This window comes from Hemiscyllium ocellatum, chromosome 9 (assembly GCF_020745735.1).
Source record: "Hemiscyllium ocellatum isolate sHemOce1 chromosome 9, sHemOce1.pat.X.cur, whole genome shotgun sequence".
NCBI classification, from domain to species: domain Eukaryota; kingdom Metazoa; phylum Chordata; class Chondrichthyes; order Orectolobiformes; family Hemiscylliidae; genus Hemiscyllium; species Hemiscyllium ocellatum.
The window spans coordinates 49918312-49946204 of record NC_083409.1 but is presented as its reverse complement, the minus strand read 5'-3'; the positions used below and the strand labels follow the sequence as shown (position 1 = coordinate 49946204).

At 41.2% G+C, this 27893-nt stretch overlaps 2 protein-coding genes across 5 annotated transcripts in view; both read left to right on the top strand.

Annotated features, from left to right (window-relative positions):
• The window catches only part of LOC132819021 (P-selectin-like), a 70282-nt gene extending 66583 nt beyond the window's left edge, over positions 1-3699 (top strand). For both annotated transcript variants that reach the window (XM_060830275.1, XM_060830274.1), the window contains exon 24: positions 1486-3699. In XM_060830275.1, the coding sequence (XP_060686258.1) occupies positions 1486-1499 (14 nt within the window). In that variant the 3' untranslated portion in view covers positions 1500-3699. The remainder of the gene's footprint in view (positions 1-1485) is intronic.
• A 901-nt stretch (positions 3700-4600) lies between these two features.
• On the top strand, positions 4601-22253 carry dusp12 (dual specificity phosphatase 12). 3 transcript variants are annotated; one of them, XM_060830282.1, is made up of 6 exons: positions 4601-4762; positions 12000-12113; positions 12209-12327; positions 13162-13252; positions 18039-18216; positions 21997-22253. In XM_060830282.1, exons 1-6 carry the CDS (start codon positions 4629-4631, stop codon positions 22156-22158), a joined length of 798 nt encoding a protein of 265 aa, XP_060686265.1. In that variant the 5' UTR covers positions 4601-4628; the 3' UTR covers positions 22159-22253. The 3 variants fall into 3 exon arrangements, with proteins under 3 accessions (XP_060686265.1, XP_060686264.1, XP_060686263.1); XM_060830281.1 differs by having other exon boundaries at positions 4601-4816; XM_060830280.1 differs by having other exon boundaries at positions 4601-4876.
• Positions 22254-27893: the final 5640 nt, after the last annotated feature.

Genomic DNA, 27893 nt, shown 5'->3' with positions numbered 1-27893 from the left:
TCTTATGTACTATTCTGATTCCAGTAACCTGTTAGCAGGACTGACATATATTCATTCTCTCAAAGCTATTGGGCAGATTCTTATAGGGCTCTGGGTGATGTTGTTTATGTTGAGAAATCTGAGCCGTTGAGTAAAGCCCAACTCAATGCTTGGTGCAACTACTAGCATTTTCCAGCAGAGTTCCAGATGTTGAGATGATTTTCTCACTAAGAAACGCTAGGTTGCCTATTAACCAGGATTATTGTTCATTATGACCCTCATCAATCTCACCTCATAAATACACAGCTTCTTATCATACCATGGGATGGATAGAAATTAGAAGCCAAGAATTCCCAACATGAAAGTCAGAGTGGATACCTGGTGACTCCAGCATGTTGCTTACTCCTTTGGACCTCCATCTTGAACGCCTGGCACTGATGTCTCAGTCACATGCACCTCACATCCTTGGATAATGGTTTCCAACATGTGCCAGCCTCATTTGACCATCATGGCACATCTTCAATCCACTTACAGAATGCCCTGGATGATAATGCTGCCCTTCAGGCACTGACAATGTCACAGTGAAGAAGTGTAGGATTGGTGACTGATGGTTTGTCTACCTGAATTAAGTGACCATCTTAACCAGACCTTAAAGACTCATGATAAGTTATTTTCTGGTTCATTTATGGGATGTGGGTCAGAATTTATTGCCCGTTCCTGGTTACCTTTGAGAAGGTGAACTGTGTTCTTGAACCACAGTAATCTACATGCTGTAGGTTAATCAACAATGCTGTTAGGGAGCTCCAGGACTTTGACCCGACAACAATAAAGGAAGGTGATACATTTCCAAGTCAGAATCGTGATTGGCTTGAAGGGTAACTTGCAGGTGATGATGTTCCCATGTATCTGCTATCCTTAACCTTCGAGATAGACGTGGTCCTGGGTTTGGAAGGTGTTGTCGAAGGATCCTTGGTAAATTTCTGCAGGGCATCTTATGGATGATACACACTGCTGTTATTGAATGGTGGAGGGAGTAGATGTTTGTGGAAGTAGTGCCAATCAACCAGACTGCTTTGTCTTGGATGGTGTCAAGAATCGTGAATGTTGTTGGAGCTGAACTCATCCAACTAATTAACTCAGTTAGTTGAATGTATACCTTAGTAGGAATTCAAAGCCTTTTCCACAACTTTTTATTTTAATTTTCTTGGGATGAATAATGCATAGGTACTGGGTGGGAAAATGTCATTATTCATTCTGCCCTGTAAGAGGTGAACAAATCATATATTCCAGATCAAAAGCATATATTCCTGTCTTCTACATGAAAATGTTTTTAGGTTTTTTGAAAGCAAGGGGATATTTATTACCTAACGTGAATATATCATACTGTGCAGTAGACAAAAATGTATCCCAATGAGCAGCAAATAAATCAGGATTAATTCATGAAGAGTCAAGTTCCTTAGGTTAGAAATTTGAGCATAACTATTATAAATCTTCTTTTGTTAACAGGATCCATTGAATAGGACAGTGCCATTGGTACAAATGCACAAAGGAAAAAAGACGTCTGACAAATGATTTGTGGTGTTCCACATCAAGCAAGCTTCCTTCATTGTCTCCAAGGATACTGCACTTTTCTCCAGCATTAAAGCCTCAATGAACCAACTTCCTCCTCTAGTTGTCTCAAGCAACTGAATAAGCTACATTTACATCAATCTGCCTAATTTGAGATTAAGACCAAAAATACAACATCTTCACATTCTGTTGGATCCTGCACTCTGCTTTCTCCCTTATATCTGACCGCTTTCTTCCACTTCTGTAACATCACATCATTCCTGTTGAAATCCTAATCTGATACACCAATTATTTACGAACCACCTTTTATCCTTGAGCTACAATTTATTAGCAGAGATGTTACTCACAGTAGTCCACATCCTCATTACTCCTATCTTTGTTAAGATCCATTAATGTTTTATTGTTCCAGGGAGTCAATTTCATCACATTTCTCTTCTGTGATTATGTCCCTCCTTATTTCCAATTACTTCCTCAATGTATGTCCCTCTATCACTAGCCTATTTCTCATTGTTAACTTCCTCTACTTGAACACGTCTGCTTCTTCAGCCATTGTGACCCTGTCCACTGCAACTCTGTCCTTCAGCATCTCCACTGTCACCAAGAGAGTGCTGTTCATGCTGCTCGTTGATCATGGATTTGAAGGCCTTATCCCTCCTGCAAATTGTTCAGATAGTGTCCTCTATAAAGTGGACTGAGGTGCCTCTAAGCAAAATGCATTTAAAAATGTAATTTGTTACTGATTTCTGCACATTTGAGTAGCTAACCAAATGACCTAGTTATATTGCCCAAATTATTACTTCACTTGGAGTGGACAAAGTTAAAAATCACACAAAACCACGTTTATGTCCAACAGGTTTATTTGGAAGTACTAGCTTTCCGAGCGCTCTTCCGTCATAAAGGAACTAGTGGGGCAGGATCATAAGATACAATTTACATCAAAAGATCACAGTGTTATGCAATCAAAATGATATATTGAACAAACCTAGATTGCTGTTAAGCCATTTCTCTTTTCCAATGGGTTGCAGGTTCTAAAAGAGGAAAGACCTAACAGCATTCTAAGTTTGTTCAATATATTGTTTCAATTGCATGAACATATGATATTTTGCTATAAATTCTGTGTTTTTTGATCCTGCTCCACTAGTTACCTGTTGAAGGAGCAGCGCTCTGAAAGCTAGAACTTCCAAATAAAGCTGTAGGACTATAACCTAGTGTTGTGTGATTTTTAAGTATTTTTTAGTAGAGTCTGAGGAGTTTAACTAACGCAATAGAATCAGTAATTTCATGCTTCCTGAACAAAACATGCATGATGATGTTTACTGTAAATACAGCAAATAGGATAATCTTGTTATTCTGTTGATCAATGAAAGTTAATTAATGGGGCATTTAAAGACCCATTGTCAGTCCACAAAACCCGAACAGCCGGGCAACTAACCCTTCTCTTTTCATGGCTTATTCTACCAATAACCTTCAATGTAAGCATACATTCCACTGCACAAAACTTACAATATTAAAAAGTACTGTTCAAAAATATTACAATTTACCAAAGCAATTGATGCAGATAAGAGTTTGATAAAATGCTAGGCAAGATTCAGATAATGCTTCAGCTACATGCTAAATTACAACCAAAACCCTTCATTATGTCAACACCTAGAATTCAATAAATCAATGATGTTGGAATGGGCAATTATGCCAAGTTTAGTTCTGTAAATAAAATGTTTAATTATTTGCCACACGCAGCATTAGAGGTGTACTTGAGCCAAAATCTATGTTGACCACTGGTGCTGTTTTGATTGTTCAGCATGTGTTATGGAAAAGTTTAGGACTGATGGATGAGCATAACATAAAGCAATAATTTTGTGACATACATCAGTCATTGTATCACTGGATGTTGAGTGGAGAGAGATCAGCTGGCCTGGGCAGCAAGAGATTAATTTATCACTGGTGTCACGTCAGAGACAGTATAATGGACACCCTGCATTGATAACAAACCAGTGATCTAAGGAGGGCCTTGTGATAGTTTATGTTCAGATGTCATTATAAGACAACACAATATTTAATTCACATTGTAGCTTAATTGATAAGCATTTGGTCATTTGTTTGAAGAATATATTTGCCTGTAATAAATGTGTTATATTTTGAATTTATTGAAAAGCCTGCTGAAAGTCTCTTTTGTTCTCATTACCAATAATAAGAGAACAAATTGACCATTTTGGTGACTATGTATGGTCCATCTTGCTGAGTAATTAGGCTTGATTTCCAGTGTTCTCCTCACATAACACACCACCTCCCCAGTCCCTCAATTGGTATCTTGTCCACCACCATTTTTCAACAAGTCCTTTCATCTCCCATGCCCTCTCCCTAGCAGATTTCTCTCTCTTTCCTTTGTTCCCTCAATTCTCACTAGTGCCTGTCCTCCTTACCAGTACCCTCTCTTCCTGTTTCTTATTCATAGCCTCTTTTCCTCCCATCAGGGCTCTCACCCATCCACTCTCTTATGACCTCTTTTTCCTGGAGAAAGTGAAGACTCTTTTTCCCACCAGTTAACCCTTATCCTGGTGCTCTCTCATGCCTACCCCATGCCTCTACTTCCACTGATGCTTCCTCCACTCTCACACTACCCTCTTCCCTACACCCTCAAAATTGTCCTAAACCATCTTCTCACCTCATGCCCTATTTTTCCCCACCATTGTGCCCCCAATTCCTCATACATCCCTTTCTCATAACCCAATCTTTCTGTCAGCCTACCATGCTACAAACCCTCCCCACGTGACTCCGCATTCCCAACCCAATCCCTCCCCACGTGAGTCCGCGTTCCCACACACAAACTGTGACCCTGGATTCTTCCCCATGTGACCCTCCCCACGTGACCATGCATTCCCCGCCCACAAACCTTCCCACGTGATCCCGCATTTCCCCCCCCACGCCCACCCTTCTCACGTGACCCACCATAACCCCGCCCATCCCATTTTCCACGTGACCCCACACCAACCCCCCCCCCCCCAACATGACCCCTTTATTTTCCCGTCACGTGGCCCCTCCTACCGGAAGTTGCCGTGCCTGGCAACGTCAGACGGGCCGACATGATCCCGCTGCGGCCCGGGCTGTTCCTTGGGACGGCCGGCGATGCTGCGACAATCGCTCCCGACACCGGTATCTCCCACGTGCTGACCGTGGACTCCAAGGAGCCGCCGCCTCTCGGAGACCGGCAGACCAAGTTCGTGCGGGCGCTGGATGATGCGGGCTCTGACTTGCTGAGCTTCCTGGACGAGTGTGTGCGGTTTGTGCAGGAGGCGCTGTCTTGTGCAGGAGCTGCTGTCCTGGTTCATTGGTACAGTCACTGAGAGATACCAAACACTGCCCCTGTATTTCTGTCAGCCTCGCCTTACCCTCCCCGTAACCAGGCACTGCCAACAGCTCCTTACCTGGAAACAAACTTATAGTTTAAAGCAAATAACGTGTCAATAAAGGACAATGTTCCGGAGCAGAAAACTACTTGAAATTAAACTTGAATGTTAGAAACAACAGAGCTCCAGCAACTTCCGTTTTTGTTTTAGAAACTCCACGTGTGTCTTCCAATTTAAACGGTTTAACAAAGCGTGAATTACCGTAATAGGTGCAGCCTAAGTGATGGGAAAGAAATTGGCGTTTGCTGACGAAATAAAACAAAGAATGTGGCTGCTGGAGATCTGAGACAAACAAAAATAACACTTTTGGAGAAACCTAGCAGGTCTGGCAGTATCTGTGGAGAGAAAGCAGCGCATGTTTTGAGTTCACTGGAGGGGTCACTGTTTCTTCTACCCCAGATGCTGCCACAGGTGCTGAGTTTCTCCAAAGAGTTCTGTTTCTGATGTTTATCCTTAGTATTTGGTCCTCCATTGAATTTCTTGTATCAACGGTATCTCAGAAATGAGCCAGAGTTCTGCCTGCCATGGTTGTTGCTGCTCAATGCGTTGTTCCCCACATCTCCATTGTGTTAACTCCATTGTGTGACTTTGAACTGTGGTTAGTAACGGCATTTTACAGGCTTTTTTTGAGAATTGTGCACTTAATTAGAACAAAGAACAAAATTTACAACCCAGGAACAGGCCCTTTGGCCCTCCAAGCCTGAGCTGATCCAAATTTACTGTCTAAACCTGTCGCCCAATTCCTAAGCATTTGTATCCCTCTGCTTCCCACCTACTCATGCTTCTGTCCAGGCACATCTTAAATGAGTCTACCATGCCTGCCTCCACCACCTCTGCTAGCAACATGTTCCAGACACCCACCACCCTCTGCGTAAAGTACTTGCCGTGTGTATCCCCCTTAAACTTTTCACCCCTCACCTTGAAAGTGTGACTTCTCATTATTGAATCCCTCACCATGGGAAAAAGCTAATCTCTATCTACCCTGTCTATATCCTTCATGATTTTGTAAACCTCAATCAAGTCCCCCCTCAATCTCCTTTTTTCTAATGAAAACAAACCTAACTACTCAATCTCTCTTCACAGCTGCACCTTCTATACCAGGCAACATCCTCATAAACCTTCTCTGCACCCTCTCCTAAGCATCCACATCCTTTTGGTAATGTGGCGACCAGAACTGTGTACAGTATTCTAAATGTCTTGTACAATTTTAACATGACCTGCCAGCTCTTATACTCAATACCCTATTCAATGAAGGCAAGCATATCATATGCCTCCTTGCCCACTCTATCTACCTGTGCAGCAACCTTCAGGGTACAGTGGACCTGCACTCCCAGATCTCTCTGCCCAGCAACCTTTTCCAAGGCTCTTCTGTTCACTGTATAATTTGCTCTAGAATTAGACTTGCCTAAATGCATCACCTCACATTTATCTGTATTGAACTCCATCTGCCACTTCTCCACCCAACTCCCCGGTCTATCTATATTCTCCTGGATTCTTTGACCGTCCCTTATGCTTTCTGCTACTCCACCAATCTTCGTGTCATCTGCAAACTTACTGATCATACCAACAGTGCCCTCTTCCAGATCATTTATGTATATTACAAACAACAGTGGCCCCAACACATCCCTGTGGAACACCACTGGTCACCTTTCATTTCGAGAAACTCCCTTCAACTACTACTCTGTCTTCTCTTGCTCAAGCAGTTCTTTATCCACCTAGCTAGAACACCCTGCACATCTGACTTCACTTCCCTATTAGTTTACTATGGGAACCTTATCAAATGCCTTACAAAATCCATATTTGTGACATCAACAGTCCTTCCTTCATCTTCCTCAAAGAACTCTATTAAGTTGGTAAAGCACGATCCCCCCTGCGTAAAACCATGTTGCCTACCACTGATAAGCCCATTCTTTTCTAAATATAAATAGATCCGATCCCTCAGTACCTTCTCCAGCAACTTTCCTACCACTGACGTCAGGCTCACTGGTCTGTAGTTACCCGGAATATCCCTATTACCCTTGTACGGGGGGGACAACATGAGTAACCTTCCAGTCCTCCGACACCTCACCTGTGTTTAAGGATGCCATAAAGGTATCTATCAAGGCCCCAGCTATTTCCTCTTTCACCTCCCTCAGCAACCTGAGATAGATTCAATCGGTCCTGGGGATTTGTCCACCTTAATAACCTCTAGCCTACCCAACACATCTTCCCTACTTATGTCAATGTGATCCAGAGTAAACAAACATCTGTCTCTAATCTCAACATTCATCATGTTCCTCTCAGTGAACACTGACTTGCAAAGTAATCATTCAAAATCTCACCATTCTCTCAGGTCGACACACTGCCTCCCTTCATTATCCTTTAGTGCTCCAATCCTTTCTCTAGTTACCTAATTGCTACTTATATAATAATAAAATGCTTTGGGATTCTCCTTAATTCTGCTTGCCAAAGCTATTTCAAGACCCCTTGATTCCTCATTTAAGATTGGTCCTACTCTTCCAATATTCCTCCAGGGCCCATTCTGTTCTTAGCTGCCTGGACCTTATATACGCTTCCCTTTTCCCCCTCTTGGCTAGTCGAATGATTTCTCCAGTCATCCATGGTTCACGAATCTTGCCTTTCCTATCCTTTGCTTTCAACGGGACATGCATATCCCACATATCAAATGTGGACTTCCCTTCAAATAGTTGTGTCCAATCCACATTTCCGAGCTCCTGCCTAATTTTGATATAATTGGTTTTGGCTCAGTTTAGTACTCTTCTCTTAGGACCACTCTCATCTTTGTCTGCGAATATTCTAAAACTTACAGAATTGTGGTCACTGTTCCCAAAGAAATCCCCCACCACAACTTCTATCACCTGGCCTGGCTCATTCCCCAATACCAGGTCTAATATGGCAGCTTCCCTCGTCGGACTATTGACATACTGTTCTAGAAAACTCTCCTGGACACTTCTTACAAATTCTACCCCATCCAGACCTCTGACGTTAAATGTATCACAGTCAATGTTGGGAAAATTAAAATCTCCCATCACCACTACCCTATTCCTCTACGTCTTTTCATAATCTGTTTACCTATTTGTTCTTCTACCTCGCGCTCACTATTGGGAGGCCTGTAATACACTCTCAACAATGTAACTGCATCCTTGTTTCTCAGCTCCACACACAATGCCTCACTATTCAAGCTCTCCATTGTGTCCTCCTTTAGCACAGCCATGGTCTCATTCCTGACCAGCAATGCAACTCCACCCCCATCTTTTACTTCCCTCCCTGTCCTGTCTGAAGTATCTATATCCTGAAACATTTAGTTGCCAATCATACCCTTCCTTCAACCAAGCCTCTGTGATTGCAGTAATGTCATCCTCCCAGGCACCAATCCAAACCCTAAGTTCATCTGCCTTACACACAATACTCATTTCATTAAAGTAGATGCATTTCAGGCCACGGGTTATTTTGTGTTCATCTGCTCTCTGCCTACTCTTCCCCTTATTAATGCTATCTTCATGATTTTTAGCTTCCACTTCCCACCTTGCTGTCTACTAGTCTTCTCCTTTGGTTCCCAGCCCCTTGTGAAACTAGTCTTTGAGTGCTGTCATGTGAGATCTTAAAGCAACAGTTAGGATTGTGTCCATAAAGAAAAGCCAAACTGGACTTGAAACATTAATTCTGTTTCTCTTTCCGTAGTTGCTAATAGACTTGGCCAGTTGCTCTGGCATTATCTGTTTATGTCTACAAGACAACATTGCTAACTTTGAAGTAATATTATTATTGTATTACTCACCTGTACAGGAGTACCTATTTCCAAGGGTTGGGCCAAAACCTTCCACTGAATTGGCCCACTTTTATGTGCAAAGTACTACGATGTTTTGCCCTTGAACCTGCTGGATGGCTGACCAGAAAACTTTCCCACTCAAATTCACAGTTAAACAAAGAACTACAGATTCTAGAAATCAGAAATAAAAATAGAAATTGCTGGAAAAACTCAACAGCTTCAGCAGCATCTTTGGAAAGAAATCAGTTAACATTTTGAATCCAGTAACACTTCTTCAGAACTTTATTATTTACTGCTATCAACATTTACGGGTGGACAATAATCCTGTTTGCTCACATTATGAATGCACTTGCCGTGGTCAAAAAGCATTGCCAAAGAAACTAGGTATATAGTTCCTTGAAAGTGGAATTGCTGGAAGGCAGGGTGGTGAAGTTTGTCATGCTTGTATTCGTTGGTCAGGACATCGGGGTATGGGAGTTGAAACGTCATAGAGTCATACACAGAAACAGATCCTTTAGTCCAACCAGTCAATGTTGATCATAATCCCAAACTAAACTAGTTCCAACCGCCATTCCCGGCCCATATTCTTCCAAATCTTTCCTATTGATGTACTTATCTAAATGTCATGTAACTGTTTTAATCGTACCCACATCCACCATTTCCTCTGGAAGTTCACTTCCACACAAACCACCTTCTGTAAAATAAATTTACCCCTCTTGTCTTTTTTTAAATTTCTCCACTCTAGTTTTAAAAATGTTCTCCCTAGTCTTGAAATCTCCTATCACAGGGAAAATGCAACTACTACCATTAACTCTACTTATAGCCTTCATTATTTTATAAACTTCGATAAGGATGCCCCTCAAACTCTTAACGCTCCAGTGAAAATAGTCCCAACCTTTATAACTCAAACCTTCTATATCCAGCAACATCCTGATAAACCTCTTCTGAAACCTCCTAGCTTAATGGTATTCTTCCTATAACTGGACAATCAAAATTGGGCATGGTATTCCAGAAGCGGACCAATGTCCTGTACAACCTCAACATGACTTCCCAACTCTTAAAGGAAGTTAGAGCAGGACTTATACACTTAATGGTAAGGTCCTGGGGAATGTTGCTTAACAAAGAGACCTTGGACCTGAAAGCGAAGTCACAGATAGATAGGATAGTGAAGAAGGCATTTGGTATGCTTTCCTTTATTGGTCATAGCATTGAGTATAGAGGTTGGGAGGTCATATTGCGGTGTACAGGACATTGGCTAGGCCACTTTTGGAATATTGCATGCAGTTCTGGTCTCCTTCCTATTGGAAGGATGCTGTGAAATTTGAAAGGATTCAGGAAAGATTTACAAGGAATTTGCCAGGAACTACAGGAAGGGGCTGAATAGGCTGTGGCTGATTTCCCTGGAGCATCGGAGGCTGAGGGGTGACCTTGTAGCGGTTTATAAAATCATGAGGGGCATGGATAGGGTAAATAGATAAGGGCTTTTCCCTGGAGCGGGGAAATCCAGAACTAGAGGGGATATGTTTAGGGTGAGAGGGGAAAGATATAAAAGGGACCTAAGGGGCAGGTTTTTCATGCAGAGGGTGGTGCTTACATGGAATGAGCTGCCGTAGGAAGTGGTGGAGGCTGGTACAATTACAAAATTTAAAAGGCATATGGATGGGGATATGAACAGGAAGAGTTTAGAGGGATATGGGCCAAGTGCTAGTAACTGGGACTAGATTGTGTTAGGATATCTGGTTGGCATTGATGAGTTGAACTGAAGAGTCTGTTTCCGATCTGTACATCTCTATGACTGAGCAACGAAGGCAAGCATGCTAAATGTCTTTTTAGGCAGCCTGTCTATATATGATGCAAAATTCAAAGAATGACCCTCAATCCCTAGGTCTGTTCCACAACACTATTCAAGGCCCTACCATTAATTGTACAAGCCCTCCCCTTATTTGTTGTACCTAAATGCAATACTCGCATTTATGCAGATTGAACTCTCATCTGCTGTTCGTCAGCCCGTTCACACATTTGATCAAGATCCCTTTGTAATCTTAGAAAACCTTCTTCACTGTCTACTATGCCACCAATTTTGGTGACGTCTGAAAATCTACTAACCGTGTCTTCTGTATTCTCATCCAAATGATTAATATGAATGGCAAACAAAAGAGGATCCACAGGGTCCCTGTGGAACATCACTGGTGACAGGTTTCCAATCTGAAATGCATCCCTCTACCCACCATCCTCTGTTTCCTGCAGTTAAGCTATTTATGTATCCAATTGGCAGGTCCACCCTGAGTCCTATGTGATCTACCCTTACTGATTGGTCTACCATGCAGAAATAATTACAGAGATAGTGGATGCATGATTTTCAAGGAATCCTTAAACTTTGTAAGAGTCCCAGAGGATTAGAAAACTGCCAATGTAACACCTTTATTTAAAAATGGAAGGAGAGAAGAATAACTACTGTAGGCTAGTTAGCTTAACATCTGTTATTGGGAAAACGTCAGAATCTATTATAAAGGATGTAATAGCAGAGCATTTAGAAATACATAATACAATCAAGCAGAATCAATGTGGTTTCATGAAGGGGAATTCATGCCTGACACGTTTACTGAATCTCCAAGGAAGAAACAAGCATGTTGGATAAAGGGGAAGCAGTGTATGTAATACATTTGGATTTTCAAAAGGCATTTGATAAAGTATCATGCATTGGTCTACTTAAAATTGGAGGTAATGTACTAGCCTGAACATGAATTGGCCAATTAGTAGAAGACAGAGTTGGGATGAGGGAGGCATTTTCAGGCAAGTGAAGTATCACTGGAGTCAGTGTGGGGGCCACTTTTTTTTTTAACAATATATTGTTAATAAATTGGTTGAGGAGAGTGAATGTGCTGTAGCCAAGTTTGCAGTTGACAAAATTCTGTTGGCTGCCTAACACATGGCAAAATGCTGCAGATACTGGAAACCTGAAATAAAATCAAAAAAGATGCTGGAATTACATTATAGATCTGGAAAAATCTGTGAAGACAGAAAGAGCTAAAATTTCAGGATAGTGATTTCTCATCAGTTTCTAACTTTATCCAAGAATGCTGCATGTTCTGCTGAGTATTTCCAGCATTTCCTGTTTATCATGGGGTACAAATGCACCAAACTTTAAGAAGAAGGTATTCAGAATTTCAGATAAGGAAGGGATTGCTGCCCATTTTATAGACTTTGTTGGGAACTAATAACTTTTGTATAATTCATTTGTCATATTTCATTCATTGTAACATTTTCTCCAATGTCAGTCATGCAGGAGTCAGTCGAAGTGCAACTGTAGTAACTGCTTACATGATGAAAATTGACGGTCTGACCTTTGAAGAGGCATATAGTAAACTCCAGGACATTAAACCTGATGTCAAGTAAGTTCCTTTTATTTTAAACTTGTCCATTTCTGTCAACTTTGCACAAGCTTTAATGGGAAAACTTTAAAAATATTTCCATTATCTAATTATAGGATAAATGATGAGTTTGTGAAGCAGCTGAAGTTATATGAAAAGATGGGTTGCAATGTGGATTTAACAAGTGCTGATTACAAACAGTATCGACTGCAGAAAGTCATTAACAAGTATCCTGGTAATCCACTTCTTTTGTTGCTTCTATTCTGTTCAGGTGGCAAGGGCAAGAAAAGTCCATTCACATCATCCCATAATTTTGATTGGTCACATTGACTGTGTTCTATCTCTCATATTCAAAGTATGTCTTGCTATAGTTGTGAATGAGGAATTATTCTTTTCCACTTTGTTAATATTTCTTCTGAGAGTATTTAGTCACTAAGTTGGAGCAGTCTGCAGCCAGTAGTCCTTAACCATGACAACTGCTCTTTCATTTACATTAGTCATTGTGTTCTTTGTTATATGAAAATCATTTCACCATCTACTTTGTTAATTCTCTTCATTGAGCTCTAACGTTTTTAAAAGCTGATTGATCATTATTGATGCTTGGTCCCATCCTGGTTTGAAATTCTGAATGTCTCCTTCTTTTAAAAAGCAATCCAAATGCATTCTTAAAATTTAGTTTCTCTTGTGGCTTACCTAGCCCCCTCTTTGTTTCTTTCTCATTCTGTCCAATTCGTTATACTGTCAGCAGCATTTTATAATATAAAATGGAATGAAAGTCATTTCATACTCGTTAAGATAGAAATGAATTATTATCTGTCTACTATAATCTTTTGGTCGCCAAATTGTTTCTAATATCTTGAGTGAATTTAGACTTCAACTTTTAAATCTGTGTTATGTCAAGAGTATGATATGGTCTTATAAGGGTACTGTACTTTCTTTGCTTCAAGAATTCAATGTTTTATATTCTCTGCTTTCACTGTTGTAAAGTCCATGGATTTTAAACTAACTTATTACCTATTAAAATGTTAATTATAATTTACTTGAATTTCTTAGTTTTTCTTTTATTCAGAGCTACAAAATTTACCTCAGGAGTTGTTTGCATTGGATCCTGTGAGTCAAGAGAAAACAAATGAAGTGCTCTATAGGTGCAGAAAGTGTAGGTGAGCAGAACTCTAATAGATGATATAATGCTCGGTTTACTGTATGACAAAACTGAACATCTAACGTATGCCTGGTTTGGGAAAGCCAATTAACATAATTCTTAAAAAATATATTGTTGCTGTGCAACACTGAAAAATTTGTTTGTTCTGCTGGGGTTTTATTCTACATGTTTACATATTCCATTTTATTTTCTATGAGTCCAACTTTTTACTGCAAAACCGTAAGACAGGAGCCTAATTCATGAGATGTGGATGGTGCTTATTTAGCCATTGTTTCTTGCCCATCCTTAGTTGCTCTTGAGAAATTGAGCTGTCGTCTTGAACCTTTTCAGTCTGTGTGCTGTAGGTGATGGATTTGTGGCAATTTGATCTCGTGACACTGAATTAGCTGGAAAATATTTCCAAGTCAGGATGCTGAGTGGATTGGAGGGAAGCTTGCAGGTGGTGGTTTTCACATACATCTGCTGCCCTTTCTCTAGGTGGTCGTGGGTGTGGGTTTGGAATGTGCTGCCTATGAACCCTTGATGAATTTCTGCAATGCGTCTTGAAGATGGTACTGTGGCTACTATTTCTCAGTGGTGGAGGGAATGGATGTTGGTAGATGTGGTGCCAATCAAGCCAAATGCTTTATCCTGGATGGTGTTGAGCTTCTTGAGTATTGTTGAAACTGCATTCATCCACAGGTGTGTTCAATTACACATTTCACTTGCGCCTAATAGATGTTGGACAGACTTTGGGGAGCAGAATTCGACCATTTGACACATTGAGTCTGCTTTAGCATTTGATCATGGTTGATATGTTTGTCAACCCCATTTTTTGCCACCTTCTTGTAACCCTTGATTCCCTTCCCAATCAAGCACCTATTGATCTCTGTCTTAAATACAGTTTATGACCTGGCTTACACAGCTCTCTGCGGCAATGTGTTCCACAGATTCAGCACCCACTGAAGAAATTCCTCCTCATCTCAGTTCTAAAGGATTGTCCCTTCACTCCGAGGCTGTGCCCTCAGGTCCTAGTCTCTCCTATCAGTGGAAACATCTTTGCTTCCATTCTATTCAGGCCTTTTAGTATCCTGTAAGTTTCAATCAGATCCCTCCTCATCTTTCTAAACTCTAATGACTACAGACCCAGAGTCCTCAACTGCTCCTCATCCTTGGGATCATTCTTATAAACCTCCTATGGACCCCCTCCAACATCAGGGCGACCTTTCTCAAATACCGTATTCCAAATGTGGTCTGATCAGAACCTTGTCCAACCTCAGCAGTACATTTCTGCTCTTATATTCCAGCCCTCTCAATGAATGCTAGCATTGCATGTGCCTTCCTAATTGTCATCTGAAACTGCACATTAACCTTAAGAGAATCCTGCACTAGTACTCCCAAGTCCCTGTGTGCTTCAGATTTCCAAAGCCTTTTCCATTTATTCTTCCTACCAAAGTGCATAACCTCACACTTTCCCTGTTTGTATTCCGGTTGTCACTTTTTTGCCCACTGTGCTAGTTTGTCCAAGCCTTTTTGTAGCCTTCCTGTTTCCTTAAAACTTTGTGTTCCTCCAGTTATTTTTGTGTTATCTGTGAACTTAGCAACAGTGCCCTTAGTTCCTTTTTCCAAATTGTTAATGTATAATGTGAATAATTGTGGCTCCAACACGGACCCCTGCAGAAGTCCACTAGTCACTGACTGCCATCCTGAAAAAGACACTTTTATCCCCACATTCTGCTTTATGCCAGTCAGTCAATCCTGTACCACTGCTAGTCGCTTGCCTCTAACATTATGACCCCTAACTGGCAGACTCATGTGTGGCACCTTGTCAAAGGCCTTCTAGAAGTTCAAATAGCTGGCTTTCCTTTGTCTAACTTGCTCATTCATCCTCAGAGAATTTTGCAGATTTGTCAGGCATGATCTTCCCTTGACAAAATTGTGCTGATAGCTCTATTTATCTTACACTTCCAAGTACTGCACAAACTCATCCTTAACAATATACCCAAAAGTCTTACCAGTGATGGGTCAGGCTATAATTTCCTGTCTTCTGCCTCTTTCTTCTTAAAGAAGGCTGTTACATTTAGTATTTTCCAGCCCTGTGAGACCCTCCCTGACTCCAGTGATTGAGTTACTTGCTGCAGGATTCCTAGCCTCTCACCTGCTTCTGTAGCTACAGCATTTATATGCCTAGTCCCATTCAGTTTATGATCAATTGTAACCCCTAGAGTGTTGACAGTGGAGGACTCAGTAATGGTAATAGTATTGACTGTCAAGAGGAGATGGTGAGATTTTCTCTAATTGGAAATGGTCAATTCTGGCACTTTTGTAGCGTGAATGTTATTTCCTACTTGCCAGCTCAGTGTTGAATATTGTCCAGTTCTTGCTGCATTTGGGCATGGATTCTTTCAGTATCTGAGGAGTAGTAAATGGTATTGAATGCTTTGCAGTCATCAGCAAACATTCCCACTTCTGACCTTATGATGGAAGGAAGTTCATTGATGAAGCAGTTGATGATGGTTGGGCCGAGAACACTACCCTGAGCGACTCCTGCAGAGTTTTCCTGGAGCTGAGATGACTAACCTCTAATAACTACAACTATCTTGTTGTGTGCTAAACGTAACTCACTCAGCAGAGAGTTTTCCCTTGGATTCCCATTGACTCTAGTTTAGTTAGGATTTTTTGATGTCATAATCTTGTCAAATGTGGCCTTGTCATGTGTGGCACCTTGTCAAAGGCCTTCTAGAAGTTCACTTTCACTTTCTTTCTGGAGTTCAGCTCTTCTGTCCATGTTGTGACTAATGTTGTGAGGAGGTCAGAAGCTGAGTGGCCCTGGCAGAACCCAAACCGGGTGTCACTGAACAGGTTATTACTGAGCAAGTTCTGCTTGATAGTACTGTTGATGACAGTTTCCAGCACTTTACTGACGATCGAGAGTGGACTGATGGGTAGTAATTGGCCATGTTGGATTTGTCCTGGGAATTCCTGGCAAAGTTTCAGGCTTGATAGCATTGTAGGAAACATGCCATTATTGTAGCTATGCTGGAATAGTTTGGCCAGTGACGTAGCAAGTTATGGAGCACAAGTCCTCAGTACTGTTGCTGGAATATTGTTGGTACCCGTAGCCTTTGCAGTGTCCAGAGTCTCAGCTATTTCTCAATATCACTGAGTGAAGCAAGTTGGCTAAAGACTGGCATCTGCGATGCTCTCGGGGAGACCGCGAGGATGATGCACTTCGCTGGCTGAAGGTTGTTGCAAATGCTTCAGCTGTATCTCCGTGATTTGAGGATATTTATGGAGCCACCACCTCCAGTGAGTTAACTAACTGCCCACCATCATTCAAAACTGAACCTGGCTGGATTGCAGAAGTTTAGATTTGATTCATTGGTTGTGGAATTATATAGACCTGGAATCACTTAATGCTTATGCTGATTGGCATGCCAGTACTTTTGCAGCTTCACCAGGTTGACATCTCATTGTGAACTATGCTGTTATTGCTCCTGGCATGCTCTCCTGTGCTTTTCATTGCAGCAGAATTGATTTTCAGATTGATGTTACTGGTGTGCTGGGCTGTGAGGTTGTTGGTGTATGATTCTGCTGCTGATGGTCCACAACACTATATGGATACCTCGTCTTTAGTTCCTAGATCTGTTTGTCACCTTGCTAACTGGCTAGATTTCAATGCCCAACAACACAATGGAGGGTATTGTCCAGGTGAAGACAGGACTTTGTCTTTCCAGTGACCATGTGATGATCACTCTGATCAATACTGCTATGGACAGATGCATCTGTGGCTGACAGATTGGTGGGGATCGGGTCAAGTATGTTTTTCCCTTCTTTTAGTTCTGTTACCACCTGCCACAGATCCAGTCTAGCAGTAATGTCTTTTAGGACTCAACCAATTCAATTAGTAGGTGCTACCAAACCACTCTTGGTGATGGGTAATGAAGTCCCCACCCAGACTATGTTCTGCACCTTCCCACCCTCTGTGAAAGAGGGAAAACTGTTTGGTCCATATTAGTTCATCAATCCAGAAAGTCCCCAACTTCCCTTATTGCAGTATTTCATTATTTCTTAAATTGTTCTAAGTTTGTCTAATCATATTCTAACATTTATATCACAGGAATGAAATCATATTACTATCTTCGGATTAGGTCTTAAACTAATATCTTACAAATATGCCTGAAAGGATCATTGATCAAGAGAACCTGACTATCATTATGGATTTCACATCATGTGCTGTTCTGTTAAGTCAGTTTGATTACCTCTTTTCTCTCTCACTGCCTCGAGGATTAAATGAGTAGCTAAAACTTCATAGAATTATGTTTTTCAAGATACTGGACCACAAGGAATGCATGTTTTAACATTTATACTTGATGTTTAGTATCCACCTTCTTTCATTAGCTTCCCATGAATGACCTCTGGTTAAGTGTCTGTTGATGACACCTGCAGCAGTTCTTTTACTGTTGTGGTGTATAGCTTAGAAAGTAGAATAACCAAAATGTTGAAGAATATATGAATTCCTTTAGTCGCACATCTGGAAGGAGTCTTTTAGCCTAACTGTTCCAATTGCATGAACACAAAACTTCTCTTGTCCCTTTTTGTCTAACCCTTTCAACATAAATGTTGTGGTTTCAATGAGGGATGTGTTTTATAGTTTTATAGTTCTTACCCTCCTGTCTCTGATTTGTTTGTGTAATTGCTCTATAACTTCCATGGTCATATACTTGTCTCCGTGCTACAAATTCAGAATGTGTATGAACCAATACTCCTATTAAGAGTTTTCCTTTTAAAATTTATAATTTCAGGCGTTCTTTGTTTCGTGGCTCGAGTACTTTGAATCATATACCTGGATCGGGACCAAATGCCTTTGCTCACAAGAGAATGACTCAAACTCATAGAGAGGGTCAGACCAAATGTACATCATATTTTGTTGAGCCGGTGCAATGGATGGAGCCTGCATTACTTGGTGTTTTAGATGGCCAGGTAAATGATTGTAGTAATGCGATTACTGTTACTGTTTGCTGTAACAAGTTCTGGTAAGACTGGCATGTATTTAGTCTCAATTTCTAAAGGCTTTTATGGGGTTGACGACCAAGATAAGTAAACATAAGATGTAATTCTTATATGAAATGGCATTATAAAGACTCAATTTATGTTGAGTAGATTGCTGATCATTTTCTATCTTCTCTGAATTAGAGGTGCCTGAAAAGGTGCACATTAAATCTTTGTTAATTTGTCATTAATAAATCCCGATTACAAGTCACCTGGTTATAATGTGGGGTTGGGTTGAAATGCAGTTCAAATGGTTGAATTATAAATGCATACCTTTATGTAAAATGCCAAAATTTTAACAGTTTTAAGAACTACAGAGGAACCTCGATTATCTGAACGAGATGGTCAGGCACTATTTGGTTAATTGATTAAATGCTCAGAGTTTTCTGTTAAGACTGCTCCCTGTTCAGGAGACTAAGCAGCAGCACACCGTGTGCGAGCCCCCCAACCCCGTCCAACACCGCTCCACCACCCGCGCCCCCCAGCAGCACACCGTGCACGAGCCCCCCCCCAACCCATCCGTGTCCCCCAAGCCCGTCCAACACCGCTCCGCCACCTGCACCCCACTCACCTCCCAACCCTGTCCAACACTGCCCTCGCCCACCTCCCAACACTGCTCTCCTGCCCAACCACATACAACACTACCCCCCAACCCCTGCATCTCCAGCACTGCCTCCCCCACCCAACTCCCAACGCTGTCCAACACTAACCCTGCCCATCCAATCCTGTCCAACACCGCCCCCCCCGCCAGCCTCCCAATCACATCACGATGCCCCCTGCCTCCCCCAACCACATCCAATGCTGACCCCGCCTCCCCCAACCCCATCTAACATCACCCCCCCCCCCACCCCCCCCGTCCGCACCCCAATTCTGCGCTACACCACACTCCACCTGCCTCCAACCTGTCCAACACTGTCTCCTTCGGTCCCTCTCCTTCCGTCTCTCCCTGTGCACCTCCTAACCCTGTCCAACATCTCTCCCCCCCCACCCCCCCCAACCCCGTACACACTGTGCCCCACCTGCCCTTAACCCCGTCCAATACCGCCCTTACCCCCCAAACCATGTCTAACACTGCCCCCCAAAACCCATCCCACACCACCCCTCCTGCGCACCTCCAACCTTGTCCAATAATGCACCCTTTCCCTGCCTGCCCCCCAACACCGTCTTGCCCCAAATAGCACATGCACACGCAGCCACACACACAACTTTTTGCTGCAACTTTTTGACAGGTTTTACCTTTGCCCTGTACAAGACAATGTTGGAGAGATTATCTGGGGGATGGGGGTTTAGGCTACACGCCTGTGTAGAACTCCAGGGAAAGTGTGGGGAGAGAGAGGGGGAGGGTGGGAGATCAGTCATTTGAGACTGTGCTGGGCTCCCATCAGTTCTGGACTGTTCTCGGAAGCATTTCAGTAAGCCGGGTCCACTTTTAATCACTGTAAGCAAAAGACGTGATCAGTGTTGGAAACACGTCTTCGATGCAATGTTTCTATCGGGACCTCGGGATTTCCTTCGGGTAAGCCGATATTTGGATAAATGATGTTCGGATAATTGAGGTTCCTTTGTATTTTCCTGCATTGGAGCTAGGTCAAGACTTGCAGTAAATTAATAAAAATAAATATGACAACTTGAACTAAGTGAAATAAAAACAGCAGCAGCTTGTATTTACATAATATCTTCACTGTAATAAAATATCTCAAGGTAGTTCACAATGTGCTATGAAATAGAATTTAGCACATTGACGTTAGGGAAAATCACCAAAAAGCTTTAAGTACTTTTTACGGAACATACTAAAGGAAAATCAAGCAGAGGTCCATGAAGGAAATTCCAGAGCTTAGGACTTTGGCACAACCACCAGTGGTGGAGCAGTTAAAATTGGTGGTGCTCAAGAGGCTGAAATTAGATCAGCAATGGATCTTAAGAGTGTTGTAAGCTAGAGCAGCTCACAAAGGTAGGGAGTGAAAAATTTGAGGGATTTGGAATTTTAAAATCGAGATATTGCTAAACCAGTAGCCAGTGTACGTCAGTGAGCTCAGGACAGCAGGTAAATGGGGATTACTGAACAAATGTCCTCCTAACTTCGCTGCTTGATTTTATTAGTCCTGATGAAGGGTCACTGGACATGAAACATTAACACTGTCGTCTTTCTGCAAATGCTGCCAAGCCTACTGAATTTCTCCAGCAATTTCTGTTTTTGTGATGATTTACTAAGTTTTTCTTTTGTTTTATTTTACTCCGTGAATAATCTTGGACTATTTACTATTGAAGAATAGCATTTATAAAGCATTTTCTGAGATGCTGTAATAGTTTCAAACCTTCCATATTTTCCTGCTGACTTCACACCCTTTTCCCGGTTTTGTACCTCATGCCTCCTTCCAACCTATACATACCTGGCCTTTATCTTCTGTCTGCCCTAAAGCTGGCCTAAATTTCCCCGATGACAGGTCAGTAGATATTATGATGTGAAGGTGCCGGAGTTGGACTGGGGTAGACAAGTTCAGAAGTCACATGACACCAGGTTATAGTCCAACAGCTTTAGTTGAAATCGCAAGCTTTTGGTGTGCTACTCCATCGTCTGGCAAAGACTTCAGCACTGCAAAGGCTTGTGATTTCAAATACACCTGTTGGACAATAACCTGGTGTCATGTGACTTCTGACCCAACGGATAGTATGGTGGAGGGACAGCAGTTGACCTTTTTGGGTTCTGCTTTCCCTGATCTTGAGGAAACTAGAATGATGTTGCTAAACGACTTCCTTTCTCGCCAATAAAGGATTGGGAAGAACAACAGTCGAGGGAAAGGGAGTTTAAAATTGGGTTTTGCGTTAAGATTTGAGAGCCAGACATGTTTGAAAGAGGTCAGAGGTAACCAAAAGTGGAAACAGCCAAATGTACTGAGTCCTCATCGTTTTAAAAATGTTTAAAAGTAGCTTTTCTTTATTAGATAAATTGTTATTATGTATCAATAATGGTGACAAAAATGGCATCCTTGCAATAAAATTCTATTTATGCTTTCTGTCAAAGAGTGACTATCTCTGTCTTTAAATTCATTTGTGGGATGTGGGTGTTGCTGACTGAACCAACATTTATTGCCCATCCCAAGTTGCCCTTGAGAAGGCAGTGGTGAGCTGCCTTGAACTGCTGCAGACCATGTGCTGTATGTTGACCCACAATACCATTATGGAGGGAATTCCAGGGTTGTGACCCAGCAACAGCGAAGGAATGATGATAGGTTTCCAAGTCACGATGGTGAGTGGTTTGGAGGGGATCTTGCAAGTGGTATAGATGGAAGTGGTTGTGAAGGTGCTATCAAAGGATCTTTGGTGAATTACTGCCATGCGTCTTGTAGATATTAAGCACTGCTGCTACAGAGCATCATGTTGGAGGGAGTGGATGCTTGTGAATGTTGTATCAGTCAAGCCAGCTGCTTTGTCCTGGGTGGTGTCAAACTTCTTAAGGGTTGTTAGAACTGCATTCATACAGGCAATTAGAGAATAATCTCTCACACTGATGACTTTTGCCTTGTAGCTGGTGAATGTGCTTTGGTGAGTTTTGGGGGTGAGTTACTTGATGCAGTTTTCTTAGTTTCTGGTCTGCTGTTGTAGCCATTATATTTTGCTGAGCATGACGTGTTTCATTCTGTTTGAAATGATTTATAAAATAAGCATGAGTTACTTTTTGCATTTCTTTTCAATATTTGATCTTTCTTCCAGATACTTTGCCCAAAGTGCAGATCTAAGTTAGGATCTTTCAACTGGTATGGTGATCAGTGTTCCTGTGGTCGTTGGGTAACTCCTGCCTTCCAGATTCACAAGAACCGTGTTGATGAAGTGAAGCATTTAAGTTTCTCAAATGTGAAAAATGTCAGTAGTTGAATAATACTCTCATGTAAGTGTTGAAAAAACTGGATCAGCTTATCTGATCAGCTACGAAAGCAGAATAAACTTTTATCATCACTCCTTCTTAATCTAACTTGTAATATACGATATGTGAAGGATAGATGGTGGTGTTTACTTAATTTATCCATTTTATATATGTATTTCAAAAATTGTCAAACTATGTACATTATAATTGGGAAACAGTTTATCAGAAATGATCTAAAAAGTCTTTAAAGTAGCTATAATCTGTTACAACCCCTGACAAATAATCAATAATCAAGGTTTAGTTTCCAAAGGGTGAAATTTTCTTGAGTCACAGTTGAGCTATAAAGAGCAATGATAACCAGATTTTGCAATCAAAATGACAATAAGGCTCAACACACGTGGAGCTAACTGCAAAACTCAATCTAAGTTAAGCTAGTCCACCAGAAGCTGTGTTCCACCAGTACTTTGCCAAGATATTGATCATTAATATCATTGTAACAACCTAAAGGTTGGTGTACTTATCCAGTCAATATATCAGAAAAAGTGGTGCATGCAGGTTGTAAGTGCATTTTTAAAAGCACAAAAACTCTAAAGTAAGGCTAAATATCATCTCTGACATGGATCCTTTTAATTTTAGATGGGTGAAATTTCAGTTCCTTCTAATGTAATTATATTTTCTTTGACTTATTTATCACTGTCTCAATCCCAAGCTTTTTCCACCACTATCATTATTTCATCACTGTTTCAAATGAATTAAATGTTCTCATTCATACTTTAGACACTGCATATTTACCTGCTTCCTAATCTATGTCTGGTTCATGAAAGTTCCCTGCCTGACCTGAGTTTAAAGTCAATGTGTTGATGCATAGTAATGAGCCAAAATGGCTGACCTGTGACCCACTATTCATCTACATGGAAAGAGGATTGATTTTTTGAGGTCCTCTAGGCAAATGATCTGATAGAAGTTCATGGTGTTAGTTTTAAATGTTCAAAGTTTGTGCGAAGATTTGTAGCTCGGGTGCTTGTTGTAGTGGTTCTGTTCGCCGAGCTGGAAGTATTTGTTGCAAACGTTTTGTCCCCTGGCTAGGAGACATCATCAGTGCTCTGGAGCCTCCTGTGAAAAGTTTTCGCAGGAGGCTCCAGAGCACTGATGATGTCTCCTAGCCAGGGGACGAAATGTTTGCAACAAAAACTTCCAGCTCGGCGAACAGAACCACTACAGTTTTAAATGTCTTACCCATTGGTCCTACGCAGGCTGTTTAAGCCATTCAAAGTCTATAGTTATGTGCTTTGTCAGGTAGAATAGAGGAGCTGAGTATTAATTAAATAGAGAAATACTGTAGGTAGTTGAAGCACAGACGGATTTCTGAGTCCTCATGCAAAAGTCACAAAACAAAAGAGTCCAAGTTTAGGGAATTCTAAGACTTTATTTCAAAATCAACAGAGTATAAAAATAGGGAAGTTTTCCTGAAATTATGCAAAGCAGTAGTCAGCCCACAGGTGGAATGTAAACAGTTTTACATTGGAAAACCTAAAGAAAGATACAATGGCATTAGAAGCAGTCCTGAGAAGGTTCACAATGTTGATCTGGGCATGGAAGGTTTATCTTACAAGGCAAAGCTGAGTAGTTTGGACCTGTACTTTTTTAAAAATTTTATTCATTTTGTGGGATATGGGTGTGGCTGGCTGAGCCAATGTTTATTACCCGTCTCTGGTTGCCCTTGAGAAGGTGGTAGTGAGCTGCCTTCTTGAACTGCTGCAGTCCACCTGCTGTGGGTTGACCCACAATGCCATTAGGGAGGGAATTCCAGGAATTTATTAAAGCAACTATAAAGGAACAACAACATATTTCCATGTCAGGATGATGAGTAACTTGGAGGAGAATTTGAAGACGGTGGTGTTTCCATATATCTGCTGCCCTTGTCCTTCAAGATGGAAGTGGTCATGTGTTTGGAAGGTGCTGTTTGAAGATCTTGGTAAATTTGAAATTCATTGGAGTTTGGAAGAAAGAGAAGCAACCTTATTGATATCTACAAGTTCCTTAGGGTCTTGGTAGAGTAGTTGTGGAGATCTTTGTCAAAAGGTGTGGTGCTGGAAAAGTACAGCCAGTCAGGCAGCACCTGAAGAGCAGGAAAGTCGATGTTTCAAAAATAAGTTCTTCAGAAATTCATGATGAAAAGCTTATGCTTGAAACATCGATGACCTGCTCCTCGGATACTGCCTGACCGGCTGTACTTTTCCAGCACTACATTTTTTGACAAAGGTCTTCAGCATCTGGAGTCCTCTCTTTCTCCCAGGTGTGGAGATGTTGCCCATGTAGGAGAGTCTGGGACCAGAGTAAGGTTGCCCAGTTATGTCGGAGATGTACAGGAATATCTTTTCTGTGAAACTGTTTACTGAAGAAGGGTATTGAGGCTGGAATTTTAAGTTAATTCAAGGCTGAGACAGATTTTTAATCTGGAAGGGAATCAAAGGGAAAAGGCAGCGTTGAGGGTTATCAGATCACACATGATCTCATTAAATAACAGAGCAGACTAAATGGGCCGAATGGCCAACTTCTACCTCTACATCTTATAGTCTTCTCCTCCTCCACTCTATATAATAAAAATGAAAAAGTTTGGGTCTATATAGTACATTTCCAAACCTCAGATATCTTAGTGATTTGCAACCAGTGAAGTACTTTTAAAGTGTAGAAAGAGTTTGGAAAAGCTGCAACTAATTCATCAAATTTCCAAAGAAATAATGACCAAATGAGAAGTTGGTTGAAGGATATATGTAAGAACTCCCGTGGTCCTCGAGGTCTTTTACATCACCTTGAATACAGACAACATGTTGATTTAACAATATATCTGAAAGCTGGCATCCCCTGTGCTGCAGCAGTCTCTCTACTAAACTGCAGTGTTAGCTTACATTATGTGCTGAGTTAGCATTTGAACCCACAACCATCTGACCCAAAGGCAAAACTGCTAGAACTGAGACAATACTGACTATTGAAGCCAAGTCGTTTTAATGTTTAGTCAGTAGGAGGCGCATTTCACATGGCAAAAACAACCAAAACAGCGTCGTGTGTTCAACATACATCTCATAATGCTTTTGAAATCTCTGAACTGATAGATGCAGATAGAATTGTATATTCTCCCGAAAGTGGTTATTCATTATTCTGATGAAATACCTGTATTCATCATTGTGTTGTTTTACATTGAACGATTAATGAAAATCCAAATAATCCTTCGCAGAGATGCTCCTTCGTGGAGCAATGCAGATTGATGAATTTATTAAGGAAAGTTATCATTAGCATGTAATGTATTCGTATTTGCACTTATAACTCTGGTTATCCTATGGTACTGTGAAATTTCTGCTACTTTGCCTTGTTACAGCTTACAGTAGTAATGGATCTGAAAGAATATCAAGTTGAAATCTGGAAGAATGAATAGTGATCATAATGAGTGCCTCGTGGTATTATTGCTGGACTGTTAATCCAGAGACTCAGATAATGTTCTGGGGACCCGGGTTCAAATCCCACCATGCATTATTCTTCAATTTAAAAAAAAGAATCATCTGGAATTAAGAGTCTCGTGGTGACCACGAGTCCATTGTTGATTTTTGGAAAAATCCAGCTGGTTCACTAATGCCCTTTAAGGAAGGAAATTGCCATCTTTACTTGGTTTGGCCTACATGTGATTCCAGTACAACCCCACGACAATGTGATTGATTCTTGACTGCTCACTGGGTAGTTAGGAATGAGCTGCATTGCCACGGTGCCACAATGGGCGGCACGGTGGCACAGTGGTTAGCACTGCTGCCTCACAGCGCCTGAGACCCGGGTTCAGTTCCCGACTCAGGCGACTGACTGTGTGGAGTTTGCACGTTCTCCCCGTGTCTGCTTGGGTTTCCTCCGGGTGCTCCGGTTTCCTCCCACAGTCCAAAGATGTGCGGGTCAGGTGAATTGGCCATGCTAAATTGCCCCTAATGTTAGGTAAGGGGTAAATGTAAGGGTATGGGTGGGTTGCGCTTCGGCGGGTCGGTGTGGACTTGTTGGGCCGAAGGGCCTGTTTCCACACTGTAAGTAATCTAATCTAATCTAATCTAATCAACACCCTCTTCCCATGATGGATTAAGAAAAAATAGGTTTAAAGACAAATCCATTTGAAAATGTATTCTGTTGCATTTGACACATTTCAAAGTACTTCACTAAAATGACCTGAGCATTATACTGGATCCATAAATTATCATTCAAGATTAGGATGCTACAATTTCTGCACCAATAGAAGATTTAGTTTTAAAGTATCATGTATATGTTCTTGTAATTGGTTCTGTAAAATCCTTTTATTTAACTTTTTTTAAACGAGGAAGAGTTGTCAATCTTCAAGATAGGTTTTGATAATTTTTCAGTGATACTTAATCAGCTTATCAGTCCCATTGTTGTTTACTTTCTTGTAATGTCATAGCTCTTTGTTTAGCTTTCATACTTAACTCCCTTACTTGTGCTGATGCCAATTTAACCAAAGGGGGGAGAGAGAGAGCTGTTGAATTACTAATTCACCAAATTGAACACCTGATGATATCAAGATACTTTGACTTTTAGTGTTATCATAAGTGACTTCCCCAGATCATTTTTCCACTGCAGTGTTGTAGGAAACTTGGAGGTTAAAAATGTTTAGCAAGGGAACGAATGATTATAAATTAACATATGTTTTTAAGAAGTCATTTAATGCATCCAGAGGCAACTTTTGATTTGTAGACTGTAATGTTCAGCAATGCCTAACAAATGGAATTCAATTGCACTTTCAAAATATGGAAGTGAAACAGTATTATTAAATCATTATAACTTGAATGATCCAAACATCCTCATTCAATGGAAAATGAAGAAAATGCAGTTTTAATTTCATAAATGTTTATTTCATGAACGAACTTTAGAGGCCTTGTTGATTTTTCATTATTTTTATTTTATCAATTTTGGTTTGGAGCTATAAGTTAAAAATGACTTTTGAGCTGTAGGGTAACAGCTTGTGTTCAAAGGAAAACAGACCAAATGAAATTTTGTTTCTTCATGAGGCTAGACCTGAAGTTGATTACAGGTAGGTACCTGCTCAAAAGGTTCTGCAGCCACTTTGTCACCAGGGAAGAGCATTGTGTTTAAACATAGCAAAATTTAGCTATTAATGAGGTCAGAATCTGGGTATTAGTTCCAGCAAGTCTGGAAATACGTTATACTCAAGCAGATGGCTGATGCTCAATGGTAACTCGATGCGGAGGAGATAGTTTGTAAGTTTGAATTGGGTTTTGGACTGTGTTTTTTGTGAGAAGGAACCTGGCTATTGCTGCAGCATGAAGGTTTGAAAGCTCCATGTCTCACTCCCTGGTGCTCCTCAAAACTCATAGAATAGAAAATTAAGTTATAAATATTGCTACCTTTTATCTGAGTGAACTAAAATAGTGACCCTGATTGACATCTTCAGAAAATCAACCAGGAAACCATCATCCATGCCTCTGCAACAGTGCTTTATGAAATCATTTAAGTAATTTAGTCAGCTTTGTTATTTTCTTTTATTTATCCCGCTATGGGCGGCATGGTGCCACAGTGGTTAGCACTGGTGCCTCACAGCGCCAAAGACAGGATTCAATTCCTACCTCAGGCAACTGTCTGTGTGGAGTTTGCACATTCTCCCTGTGTCTGCGTGGGTTTCCTCTGGGTGCTCCGGTTTCCTCCCACAGTCCAAAAATGTGCAGGTTAGGTGAATTGGCCA